The 13784-nt window shown below is 42.7% G+C and overlaps 1 protein-coding gene across 5 annotated transcripts in view; it reads right to left on the bottom strand.

Moving 5' to 3' along the window:
• Positions 1 to 13784, bottom strand: part of TRAPPC9 (trafficking protein particle complex subunit 9) — an 874505-nt gene that overhangs the window by 353263 nt on the left and 507458 nt on the right. Inside the window, exon 22 of one of the 5 annotated variants that reach the window (XM_038389965.2) lies at positions 9160 to 12125. The exons of the other annotated variants lie outside the window; for them this stretch is intronic. Coding sequence (XP_038245893.1) covers positions 12106 to 12125 — 20 coding nt within the window. The 3' untranslated portion in view covers positions 9160 to 12105. Of the gene's footprint in view, positions 1 to 9159; positions 12126 to 13784 lie in introns of those variants that run through there. 5 annotated transcript variants of the gene reach the window in all.

Here is a 13784-nt window from a genome sequence, read left to right as displayed (position 1 = left end):
TAAACAGAAATAGCTCATAATTCATTAATAAATGAGAAAATTGCTGACTAATACATTCACTAACAACACATGATCACAAATCTACTGATTAACATAGCGATCTATAAGATATTATAGTTTCTAAGTAACTCTCAAGAGACAGCAGAGGTCAGATTGCCAGTTGAGCTAACAATGATGTTCAGGTTATTATAGTAATGGATAGCTGCTTACTGCCCTTGTTTTCACCCAGTTTGAAACCTCATCTACATTTTTCTCTCTTACTTTTAATTCTCTTTTATTTAGCTTATATCAGTGGTTCTCAAACTGTGGGTCAGGACCCCAAAGTGGGTCGTGACCCACTTTGAATGGGGTCGCAAGGGCTGGCTTAGACTTGCTGTGGTCCAGGGCTGAAGCCCGAGCCCCTCTACACATGGCCCAAGCCAAAGCCTGAGGGTTTCAGCCCTGAATGGCAGGGCTCAGGCTGCAGGCCCCACGTTCATCCTTATAATATGATTGTGTGGTATCCAATGCAAAGTTTGTCATGCCGTGTGTCTTCAGAAGGCTCATGATGCACTGAGCATTGTTGTTATAGTAATGTTATAGGTTGTAATTTCATGTATATAGTTATGAGGTTGAAAATGTGTCCTCATGGCTTAAAAGAAGCCCAGGCAAAACTCTCCAGGAAGAGAGGGGCAGTTCACACCTCATCAGGGCATGTAATGGAGAAACCCAGCCCAACCTCACAGGAACAAAGGACACTGGCCTAGACAACAACAAAGGATCGGCTGGACTCTCAAGTGAGTCACCCCCCTTCCTTTGGTCAGTTTGGGACAGCGATGAGGTAATGTTCACCTGACTCTCAAGGGGGCGGGGGGAGGCAAAGCCAAGAGGGAAGAAAGGACATGATAAAAGGGAGAGATGTTTGCCATGCTCTTCCTCCTCCATCTACATACATCACCACCAAGTGACTGAAGTGCTGATCAAAGGGGAGAGCCTGGCTGAAGGACAACCAGCCAGCCTGTGGTGAGAAGCAACTAAATTTGTAAGGGCACTTAAAATGTTAAGATCAGCTTAGAATGTGTTTTGCATTTATTTCATGTCACAGTATGAATGACAAAACATAGGTATGTGTGCACCATTTATTACATTCCATTATCAGGAATAAGTATGTAATTGGCAAGGATTTGAGATGGCAGAGAAAGATCTAGTACTGTCACAGGAGTTAATGCCACACAGGTGACACTTAAAAGCAGCCCTAGAAATTAGACACTAATTCACACAGCTGTAGGAAGGAAAACACTCATATGTAAAGAAAAAAGTACAAATATCCCTACACAAATATCTTTTCTAAAAAATTACTGAGCATGGTTTTTTATTGCCAAGCTTTCACAAGGAGCTAATACTTATCCATTTTTTTGTATCTGCAGACACTTTTCTCACTCTTGGGTTGTAAGGTTATCCATGATCATCCAGACTGCCCACCTGATGGAGCAGCTGTGGCAGTAATACCATCAGTGATTAAAAACTAAGATTTTGTAAATATTACCACAGAGTTAAAGATTATTTACAGTGTACCTCTACTCTCAAGTTTTAACAGTGAGATTAGTATGTACATTAATAGCTGAAAATGTATCCACCATGATAAACACTGTATATTTAGAATGAGCATCTGGAAAAATGTACTTCTATTAGGCAAGAGTCAGTACAAAATTCCAGATCTCATTACTTTAATGTTCACTGTTCTCTGTAATTTTAAGAAAAATCTAAGTTGTCTCTTTTTTAATGTTTTATTAAGTTCCTATTTTTTCCTCATTACAGGCACGACAACTTTCAAATTCAATGTTGTCTATACTGCTGCAACACATGTGCTTCTCTCCCCTCTCTTCATTTCAATGGCCTATAAACATCAACAATTATGTATCACAAATCTTCAAAAAATGTTGTTACAAGCCGCTGTATGTATCACCCGTCATGAGCTACATACCAAGATCTGTACTTTACCCCTGGAAACATAACAGATGTCTACAACGAAAAACCCCATCCATGCTAAGCATAAATCAAAACAGTTTCCAAATGTAGTTTAAACACAGTTAAGCCCATCCATACTAACCCAAAACCCCATGTAAGCAGAACTGTCCAAGAGAATACCCACTGGCAGGATTCCAACACTATTCTTTAATGAGCGTGTGACAGATGTGGAGCTGCTCTGTAATAGTTTATGAATACTGTATGCTGACTTGGTTATTCAGATGGTTACTGTATGAATACGTTGCTTAGTTTAATAGCAGGCTATAAAAGGAAAAAACAGTCAGGAAGGAGAAAGAATGGTCCAAGATAAGCCAGCCTTCACCTCAGGAAACACTTGAAAGTTGTTACAAGACAATGCCTGGACTGGAGAAGGCATGGGAACCAGAGGTCAAAAGCATTATAACAGTTTTTAAAAAGGACTCTCTCTGAAGAGAAGGGGTAGTTGTTTAACTTTGTTTGGGGAAAACAGACTGACACAGGCACTCACCAGGATGTCTGAAGATGCTATGTCTGCCTAGGCTACCATCACAGAATGGTAGAGCTTTAGATAAGGTAGATATGTATGTAGATTGTTGTTTTAAAATCCTTTTTCTCCAAGTGCTTTGTTTCTACTGTTAAAATTAAACAATACTTTGGTTTGAAAGCTGTCCAGTCACTGTAACACCACTGGTCAGGGGCCCCTGAAAGGAAGAACTGCAAATGCCAAACCCAGTCAGACTTACTGGGTAAGCACACTTTATACACAAGGTGTTGTAGCCCATGACCTAGTCTAAGAGAAGGAGAATTGCAGAATTCCACCCCAGAAGAGGTAAAAACACAAGGCTTGGCACCTCAAGGAGTGAACTCAGGGAGAGTGGGAAGGGGACAAAGATGCAGCTAACCCTGCAACTGTGACATGATGGCAAATAGGTTTTAAATATTTGTAACAGGCACATTAAGCACATTTAAAATCACAAAATTTTCATATTACAGACGGAAGTAAGACTGAGTTCAAATCTAGACTCAGGAATATCAGTCAGCTGCCTGAAGTAGTTGGTACACAACAGCCCTTACCTGCAGCTTCTGAATATGCATGCAAGATGCTATGCAAAACAACATTTTACTGTATTGTTTCTTCATGGAACTAATTTTTGCTCAATCATTCCAAATTATGGAGTTTTCAAAAGCAAATAACAATGCAGTGACTTGATCTGAGTAACTAAGAAAGCAATCATCATAATGCTTTACAGAAGAGTAAAATAAAATTTAAAAAAATTTGCACCACCCTAATTTGGAAAGCTCTCTTACTTTCACTATATAATTGCAATCATTTTCAATAACTCTCTTCCTTTATTATGTCTCATAAGTTTGGACTTGATCCTGATACTGTAATACTCACCTTCATGTGAACTTTATAAAGAGTCTAATACAATGTCTACTGATAACACTTCTGCTTTACAAAGGCATATTATAAAATACATTTGCTCTGTGTGACAGGGTATACCAACCCTGCACTGGGCCAATGGTGCCTGGCCAATCACTGTGGGCCCAGGAGACCACACTGCATCGCCCGTGCTGCGCGTGCTGCAGGTGGAAGGGACAGATAAAAGGAAGCAGTCCAGTTCAATCAGGGCTGGCTGGCAAGAAGGAAGGATGTGTGCTACAAGCTCCTGCAACTCTCCAAGTGATGGGAACCATGGACCTGGACTATGCTGTGGACAACAAGCCGATCCCAGAGACTGACTGGGATGCTAAAACATTGCCAGCCGAGAAGATGCCCAAGATGAGCCTTGCTGTAGGAAGTGACCCAGGGAATGTATCAGAAGCCAATGATTAAACCATTATCTGAGAATTTCATGGCTTTATAGGACCCCTGGGTCAGAACCTGGTGGAGTAGGGTGGGCCCAGGTTCCCATGCTCCCCCACTGCACTTTTGCCACTAGGTGTGATTATTGGGGGCTACAGCCATAGGCAGATTGTTTGCCCTGCCCTGCTCAGGGGCGGTAGACTGCTTGTTTGCTCTGCCCTGCCTTAAAAATCAGAGTCCCCTAACTGTGATTGCCTACCCGAACCTGAGCCTCGCGAACCAGCTGAGCGGCAGCGAACCAGCTGAGCAGCGGGGACAGCAGAGCAGCTCACAGCAGGAGTTTGCCTGGGACTGGTAAGTATCCGAGTGTGTGTGTTTGCTTGCTGAGGAAGTATCCGAGCGTGTGTTTGCTGGGAGGGCAGGGAGAGAGCCTGAGTGAGTGTCTGATTGGCTGCTAGCCTGCAGGGGGCGGGCATTAGGGTGTCTGTGTGTTTGCGTCAGGGAAGCCTGGCTGTTTAAAAATAGCCAGAGCCTCGCGAACCAGCTGAGCAGCGGGGACAGCAGAGCAGCTCACAGCAGGAGTTTGCCTGGGAGTTCGCCTGGAGTGAGCCCAGTGAGGCTTACATCTTGCCAACGTCTCTGAGGAAGCTCATAGTAGGTAGGTGATATGGAAGGGGGGGGTTCAGCTGTTGTGACCTGCACTGGATGTGCCATGTTTGTCTTTCTTCCACAGGACAGAAGCGACTTTGTCTGTACAAAGTGCAAGCTGGTCTCCATATTGGAAGAGAAGATTGAAGGTCTGGAGCAACAGGCAACGACCCTGCGTTGTATACGAGAGACTGAGGATTTTCTGGACCAAACTCAGGATAGGCTTCTAGGGGCACAAAGCTCTAAAGATATAGAGCAGGTTGCACAGAGGAGCCAAGAGGCCAGTGAAGAAGCTTGGCAACATGTGACCTCCAGAAGAGGTAAGCGGAATGTCCGGGTTCCAGTAACACAGACACAGGTAACTAACCGCTTTCATGTTCTCTCCACAGGTACCAATGCGGAGAGTGGACCAGATGATATGTCTGGGGGGAGAAAGCAGAAGGAGACTCCGCTGGTTGGGAGGCATGAGATGCGATGTCCTGAGGTTGGGGGTTCCACGACCACCACTCCCAAGAGGAGAAGGCGGGTGGTGGTGGTCGGGGACTCTCTCCTCTGGGGGACTGAGTCATCTATCTGCCGCCCTGACCGGGAAAACCGAGAAGTCTGCTGCTTGCCAGGGGCTAAGATTCGTGATGTGACGGAGAGACTGCCGAGACTCATTAAGCCCTCGGATCGCTACCCCTTCCTGCTTCTCCACGTGGGCACCAATGATACTGCCAAGAATGACCTTGAGCGGATCACTGCGGACTACGTGGCTCTGGGAAGAAGGATAAAGGAGTTGGAGGCGCAAGTGGTGTTCTCGTCCATCCTCCCCGTGGAAGGAAAAGGCCTGGGTAGGGACCGTCGAATCGTGGAGGTCAACGAATGGCTACACAGGTGGTGTCGGAGAGAAGGCTTTGGATTCTTTGACCATGGGATGGTGTTCCATGAAGGAGGAGTGCTGGGCAGAGACGGGCTCCATCTTACGAAGAGAGGGAAGAACATCTTTGCCAGCAGGCTGGCTAACCTAGTGAGGAGGGCTTTAAACTAGGTTCACCGGGGGAAGGAGACCAAAGCCCTGAGGTAAGTGGGAAAGCGGGATACCGGGAGGAAGCACAGGCAGGAATGTCTGTGAGGGGAGGGCTCCTGCCTCATACTGGGAATGAGGGGCGATCAACAGGTTATCTCAAGTGCTTATATACAAATGCACAAAGCCTTGGAAACAAGCAGGGAGAACTGGAGGTCCTGGTGATGTCAAGGAATTATGACGTGATTGGAATAACAGAGACTTGGTGGGATAACTCACATGACTGGAGTACAGTCATGGATGGTTATAAACTGTTCAGGAAGGACAGGCAGGGCAGAAAAGGTGGGGGAGTAGCACTGTATGTAAGGGAGCAGTATGACTGCTCAGAGCTCCGGTACGAAACTGTGGAAAAACCTGAGTGTCTCTGGATTAAGTTTAGAAGTGTGTGCAACAAGAGTGATGTCATGGTGGGAGTCTGCTATAGACCACCGGACCAGGGGGATGAGGTGGATGAGGCTTTCTTCCGGCAACTCACGGAAGCTACTAGATCGCATGCCCTGATTCTCATGGGTGACTTTAATTTTCCTGATATCTGCTGGGAGAGCAATACAGCGGTGCATAGACAATCCAGGAAGTTTTTGGAAAGCGTAGGGGACAATTTCCTGGTGCAAGTGCTAGGGGAGCCAACTAGGGGGAGCGCTTTTCTTGACCTGCTGCTCACAAACCGGGTAGAATTAGTGGGGGAAGCAAAAGTGGATGGGAATCTGGGAGGCAGTGACCATGAGTTGGTTGAGTTCAGGATCCTGACGCAGGGAAGAAAGGTAAGCAGCAGGATACGGACCCTGGACTTCAGGAAAGCAGACTTTGACTCCCTCAGGGAACAGATGGCCAGGATCCCCTGGGGGACTAACATGAAAGGGAAGGGAGTCCAGGAGAGCTGGCTGTATTTCAAGGAATCCCTGTTGAGGTTACAGGGACAAACCATCCCGATGAGTCGAAAGAATAGTAAATATGGCAGGCGACCAGCTTGGCTTAATGGTGAAATCCTAGCGGATCTTAAACATAAAAAAGAAGCTTACAAGAAGTGGAAGGTTGGACATATGACCAGGGAAGAGTATAAAAATATTGCTCGGGCATGTAGGAAAGATATCAGGAGGGCCAAATCGCACCTGGAGCTGCAGCTAGCAAGAGATGTCAAGAGTAACAAGAAGGGTTTCTTCAGGTATGTTGGCAACAAGAAGAAAGCCAAGGAAAGTGTGGGCCCCTTACTGAATGAGGGAGGCAAGCTAGTGACAGAGGATGTGGAAAAAGCTAATGTACTCAATGCTTTTTTTGCCTCTGTTTTCACTAACAAGGTCAGCTCCCAGACTGCTGTGCTGGGCATCACAAAATGGGGAAGAGATGGCCAGCCCTCTGTAGAGATAGAGGTGGTTAGGGACTATTTAGAAAAGCTGGACGTGCACAAGTCCATGGGGCCGGACGAATTGCATCCGAGAGTGCTGAGGGAATTGGCGGCTGTGATTGCAGAGCCCTTGGCCATTATCTTTGAAAACTCGTGGCGAACGGGGGAAGTCCCGGATGACTGGAAAAAGGCTAATGTAGTGCCCATCTTTAAAAAAGGGAAGAAGGAGGATCCTGGGAACTACAGGCCGGTCAGCCTCACCTCAGTCCCTGGAAAAATCATGGAGCAGGTCCTCAAGGAATCAATCCTGAAGCACTTAGAGGAGAGGAAAGTGATCAGGAACAGTCAGCATGGATTCACCAAGGGAAGGTCATGCCTGACTAATCTAATCGCCTTTTATGATGAGATTACTGGTTCTGTGGATGAAGGGAAAGCAGTGGATGTATTGTTTCTTGACTTTAGCAAAGCTTTTGACACGGTCTCCCACAGCATTCTTGTCAGCAAGTTAAGGAAGTATGGGCTGGATGAATGCACTATAAGGTGGGTAGAAAGCTGGCTAGATTGTCGGGCTCAACGGGTAGTGATCAATGGCTCCATGTCTAGTTGGCAGCCGGTGTCAAGTGGAGTGCCCCAGGGGTCGGTCCTGGGGCCCGTTTTGTTCAATATCTTCATAAATGATCTGGAGGATGGTGTGGATTGCACTCTCAGCAAATTTGCGGATGATACTAAACTGGGAGGAGTGGTAGATACGCTGGAGGGGAGGGATAGGATACAGAAGGACCTAGACAAATTGGAGGATTGGGCCAAAAGAAATCTAATGAGGTTCAATAAGGATAAGTGCAGGGTCCTGCACTTAGGATGGAAGAATCCAATGCACCGCTACAGACTAGGGACCGAATGGCTCGGCAGCAGTTCTGCGGAAAAGGACCTAGGGGTGACAGTGGACGAGAAGCTGGATATGAGTCAGCAGTGTGCCCTTGTTGCCAAGAAGGCCAATGGCATTTTGGGATGTATAAGTAGGGGCATAGCGAGCAGATCGAGGGACGTGATCGTTCCCCTCTATTCGACACTGGTGAGGCCTCATCTGGAGTACTGTGTCCAGTTTTGGGCCCCACACTACAAGAAGGATGTGGATAAATTGGAAAGAGTACAGCGAAGGGCAACAAAAATGATTGGGGGTCTAGAGCACATGACTTATGAGGAGAGGCTGAGGGAGCTGGGATTGTTTAGTCTGCAGAAGAGAAGAATGAGGGGGGATTTGATAGCTGCTTTCAACTACCTGAAAGGGGGTTTCAAAGAGGATGGCTCTAGACTGTTCTCAATGGTAGCAGATGACAGAACGAGGAGTAATGGTCTCAAGTTGCAATGGGGGAGGTTTAGATTGGATATTAGGAAAAACTTTTTCACTAAGAGGGTGGTGAAACACTGGAATGCGTTACCTAGGGAGGTGGTAGAATCTCCTTCCTTAGAGGTTTTTAAGGTCAGGCTTGACAAAGCCCTGGCTAGGATGATTTAACTGGGACCTGGTCCTGCTTTGAGCAGGGGGTTGGACTAGATGACCTTCTGGGGTCCCTTCCAACCCTGATATTCTATGATTCTATGATTCTATGATACCCCAGCCAGGTGGCTCAGGGGCCACAAACTGTTTGCTTTGCTTTTCCCCTGCCCAGGGGCTACAGACTGACTGCTTGCTTTGCCCTTCCCAGAAGGTCAGAGCCCCCTAACTGCTATTGTTTATCCTAGCCAGTAGGCTTAGGAGAGTAGAGACTGAACATTGGCTCTGTCTGCCCCAGAAGCTGCTGGCTGTTTGTTGACTTTACATTGCAGAGGGTCAAAGCCCATTTGTGATTGTTTGTCCCAGCCAGGAGGCTCAGGAGGCATAGATGAAATGTTTACCATGCCCTGCCAGGAGCCCTAAGTCCCCTTAATAGAAATTGCCTGATCCAACAGAGAGTCCCGCCAGTGGTGTGACAGGATGTACAAACCCCGCACTGGGCCAATGGGGTGACCGACACACACTCGTGTCACTCTGTTCCTCTTATTATCTGAAAATGCTACAAAAAACTTCTTCCTCTTCCTGCAACATCACAGGGTGTTTCTGTAGGTACACGTTAATGTACATATGTATATGAGAGCTGCTAAAAAGAATTCAGAGTTTACAACCCAGCAGTAAATATTTGATGTGGGTGAAAACACAAAATTTCAGCTCAAGCTTTTTTGTTTGATTGGTTCCCTTGAAAAAAAACCCAAAAGTTTAAACTGATTTAATGTTCCTATACCCCACACACAGTTAAATTTTTCTTTTAAAAATGTATTTATTTTAATGATAGTTCAATAAAAAGAAAAACAAGACAGTCTGAATAGGAGGCAAATATAAAACAAAACTTACAGAAAAATACTTTGCTACATTCCAGTTTTATCCAAGGATTTAAAAAGGCAGAGAGAAAGAAAGAAACAGGGAAAGGAAAGAACAACTAGAAGAAAAGATAGAAAACATTGAACAGAAAAATACATAATTAGCTGTCAGTGTTCCTATATAATGGTTAGCAAATACTCATATACGTATATTTGATGTTATGAATGTGTACACTGAATTACTCATACAAAGGCTGCTTCTGTTATGCTTCATTTTCTTATTGTTGATAGTTTTTCAGGCTTCCAATGTTGGGGTACCATTAATTTAGTTATCACAAGACAGATCCAGATGGATTTCTTGTTTTTAAATCAGTTCCATGTTTCTGTTATTTTTGCCAAGGCAGCAGAATTCTGTGGAAAGCGGATGCCTGAAGTTTAAAATTGAACCAACTCACCCTAAGAATCTTTGTCAAGAATTGTCTGATTTCCAAAGTATTTGTGGTGATCATGGACCAGGCCCAATTTGACAGGCACAATTCCCATCAAATTCAGCAGGTGGTATGAATTCTGTGTCATAGCTAAATTTTGGTTCAGTGTCACTATCTTCCCTGTCACAATAACCAACCGAAGAAACTCCAAGATGCTTTGTCCTCAGTTTCAAAAAACTTAATTATATCCTACAAATATTACTCAAAAGTTTATCATTTTCAGGGATTACTACCCAAATTAAGGAACTAGAAAATTAGCCTGAGCCATTATTTACTCTTCTGTCATTAGCTGCCGAAAAAGCATTTGACAGAGAAAAGTGGATTATTTGTGATACCTATTAGAAAAGTTTGGCCTGTGTAAAAGAAAGGAAACAATCTCAATATAAACTGATAAAAGTCTAAAACTTTCAAACTGCATTTGGGTATGGGTCTGGGTTGCCCAATCTCCCCAAGTAGGAACATTATAATTATTGCCAGTTGAAATTGTGAAGTGTAACACAGCCAAAAAACTAAACAGAAAGGTGTGGAAGTACTTCCATCCACCAAATAACTAAAAAAAACTGGCCACTGCAGCCTTATTCCCCCCTCCTCCCATTTCCATATATTTGTAATTTTGGAAGGATATACATATAAAGGACACTCAACCTGAACAAGGAATCATCATTTATAGTACTGCACCAACAGCATAATGAATAGCCTAGTGAAGTTAAGGGAAAGATTTGCCTTGACTTCAATGGATGTAAGATCATGCCCAAGAGCACAAGTCAGTACAAAAAAAAAAAAAACACCCCTAGAGAAAAACAACACTTCGAAATGGGGGTCTGAGAGGAAAAGCTCACCAATTTCAGTCCAGAACAGAGGATCCCACTTTGGTTCAATGCCTAAAATTGGCTCAAAATATCATTTTGGAAATAGGCTATTCAAAGCATTCCTGCAGTACAGTTATGAATATTGTTCACTTCTGAGTTTTTGCATAGCTATTAGTATATTCTATCTAACTGCTAAGTAATTAAAATCTGCTGTAATCAAAGTTTCTGGCTGGACTCTCATATCTATAAATACATTTCCTGATCTACTTTTCCAAGCTGCCCATGAGCTAAGTATCTTCCAGGAATCATATACTCAGTTTTATTGTTCTTAATTTCTATCCACACAGCCTCTGCTGTGTCAGCCAAAATATTCATATCACTTTTCTCTATATACTCAGTATTATCCATCACAAACTGCGCCACAAAAACCAACTTTTATTTTGCTCATCCTCTCTATAAACTTTCTATAGTGGCTGCACCTTGACACGGTGGGAAGGCTTGCATGTTCCAATGATGTTGAGAGCTATACTAGCAGGAGTTTTAACTACTGATAGAGCCACCCAAGTTGAACAGATCAAAGTGAAAAGCAACACACGGGCCCTCCAGATTGGGGGTTGAAAGACAAGTCAACAGCCTATCCTTGTAAAAATTTTAAGTTATAGAAACACAAGAAGGCAGCTATTCCAGCAAACCACATGACAAACAGGAAAAGCAGAGCCTTGTGAATGAGCTAAGCGACACCTGAAAGCACAGAGAGGATTCCAATTCAGATCCTCTCAATAAAGTATGTGTTGATATAATATTTTTAACTCCAATCCATTTTCCTGGTTATTCCTATCATCACATTTGTTCTCTATTGTATGAACCCTTAACAATTCATAAAAAATGTTTAGCATTTCTACTTTAGTCATTTAATTGTTCACCTTTCTCTCCTCTCCTATAATGCCGCTCATTTCTCTCATATGAATTACCTTGTTTTAAGCAATATTTTATTAAATAAGTAAACTGACATTAGTAAATTCTAAGCCTAAGATTTTGCATGACATTTATTTTAATAAGTTGAGTTATTTGAGTTAATATGGAACAAATATTAGTTGAAATTCAAATTCATCATTTGCTCATCATCACAAAAACATTAGGAAGTAAAACTTCAATAAGAATTAGAACAATCAGCTGATCCAAAGTATGTCAGAGGCATTTGTTGATACCTGAAAAAACATTTTTAAAATGTGCCAAATGTCCTAGTTTTGTCAAGTTAGTTCCTTTCTCAGTGCACTATCCTAGTCTCTTGATATTTCTCAGGAGCTAAAACACCCCGCTTCTTGCTTGTTTGCTGTTGCCAGACTATCCCATCACCTCTCAGGCTGTTAGGATACTTAAAAGCTTTTTCCACTTCTCTTGCATCTCACGTAGTTTGTTAAAAGGAGGAAGTGGGGGGCAGGGTAGCAAGCTCAGGATACGCAACAGAATTCATACAAAATCAAGGTTGTTTCCCAACTGCAGCCTCTTAATCTTTCTATCAGACATTGATCTTTTTCAGTGTAGATGAGTTGTTCTTGAATTTCTCTCAGCGATATTCTAGATTTCCTTTTCTACTGACCATATCACCAATGCTGTTGTAATTCTAAAATAGAAGTAATCAAAGAAAATTCTTGGACTTATGAAGGAGCAAAATCCAACATTCATAGCATGTGTACTAGGGTACTAGGAATTGACACTGCTGTACTCCATCAGAATTAATCAAACGTATTGCTGAAAGACTTAATTACGATTAGAGGATTGACTAGAAGCTACAAAATAAAATGAACGGTTTCATTCATTGTTTTTAAGATCCATGAGAGGAAGGACCTTTGTGTATTTAAGAGATGGCTTCTGTTCAGTGATTTTATTTATTCACTGTTCATTGTGGTTATAACAGTCATAGAGTTTAATGTCAGAAGGGACCTCCTAAATCATCTAATCTGACCTCCTGTATATCACAGACCACTACCACCCAGCACCTGCACGCTAAACCCAACAACCAAAATGAGACCCAAGTATTACATTCCACAAGAGACTAGATTATTTTATGCTACAGGCAGATAACAGGAGGCGCTGAGGGGCACCACTGCTCAAGGCTCCTGCAATGGCAGTTGTCTCATTTAAAATACAACAACATATTGCTAAATATTGTCCAAGCTATTTTGAGGATACAACCCAGAGGATAGCTGCCCTAAAATGGCTGATATGCTTATGAAGCTGTTTGAGAAGCTGTTAAATCCACCTCTGATATTTATGCCATTTACCCATTATGAGCAATTTAAATTTAGCCTTCAATTTTCAGTCTCCTCTCAATATAATAAACCTGCATGAGGCAAGTGGGAAGCTGGTTTATTTTGATTTCTCTGTAAAAGTGTTAGTATTCTGTACTTATAAACTGGCAAACAAGAATACAGCTTTTTAGCACTACTTTTCTTAATTGTGAGCTGGAGACTCTTCAATGCTGTATATTTTATATAAGCAATTCTATTTTTTTCTTAACTCTCACTGTGGCAAATGCAATTTACTGAACTGTACAATACTTTGAGATATCAGTGTTTAATTTAAACCGTCTTGAAGTACATGTACAGTGTGTGGGGAGAGAATTAATACTACTCTGGCATCATTTTCAGGCATCCCATGGAAAATATACAAGTTAATTAAAGATTTACTAAGGAAATCACCTAAAATAGATATGACATTTTGTTAGAGTTGAGGAAAGTCTAACACTAGAATTTCCACATTTATATTTAGGATTTCTGATTTTTGGTTTTAACCAATAAACTTCCCTCTCTCCCATCGCCCCCCCTCCCTGATATAACAACAACAGCAACAACTTGAAATCTATGTTTATCCAATAAACACCAGAAAAACTCTGGAAGTGGCTGCTAGTATCTAAGGGCTTGTCTACATAGAGCAGCAGTGTGCACTTTGGGGGTGTGATTTCTAAAGTGCACTACTAACATGTTGCACATTAATTGGTCTATGTTTACTCTTCTGGTGCACACTAAAAGTTCCCTAATGCTCTTTAATATAGTGCTGTTTGAAACATTATAAAGGGATTACTCATTACAGGACATATTACTGTAATAAGCAATGTATATAATATGCACTACTCATTATAGTATATACAAAGAGAAAGCTGCAACCACCACCCACCCAATACCCAGGATTTCTGGACATTACATCAAACTCAAAAATTGCTAAAATTAATCCCAAAAATGACATTAAATGAACCCTCAAAACAGAAACTTAGTAATATTTC

The sequence above is a fragment of the Dermochelys coriacea genome, chromosome 2 (genome assembly GCF_009764565.3).
Source record: "Dermochelys coriacea isolate rDerCor1 chromosome 2, rDerCor1.pri.v4, whole genome shotgun sequence".
Lineage (NCBI taxonomy): Eukaryota > Metazoa > Chordata > Testudines > Dermochelyidae > Dermochelys > Dermochelys coriacea.
Note: the sequence above shows the minus strand (reverse complement) of the source record. Positions and strands in the feature narration are given on the sequence as shown.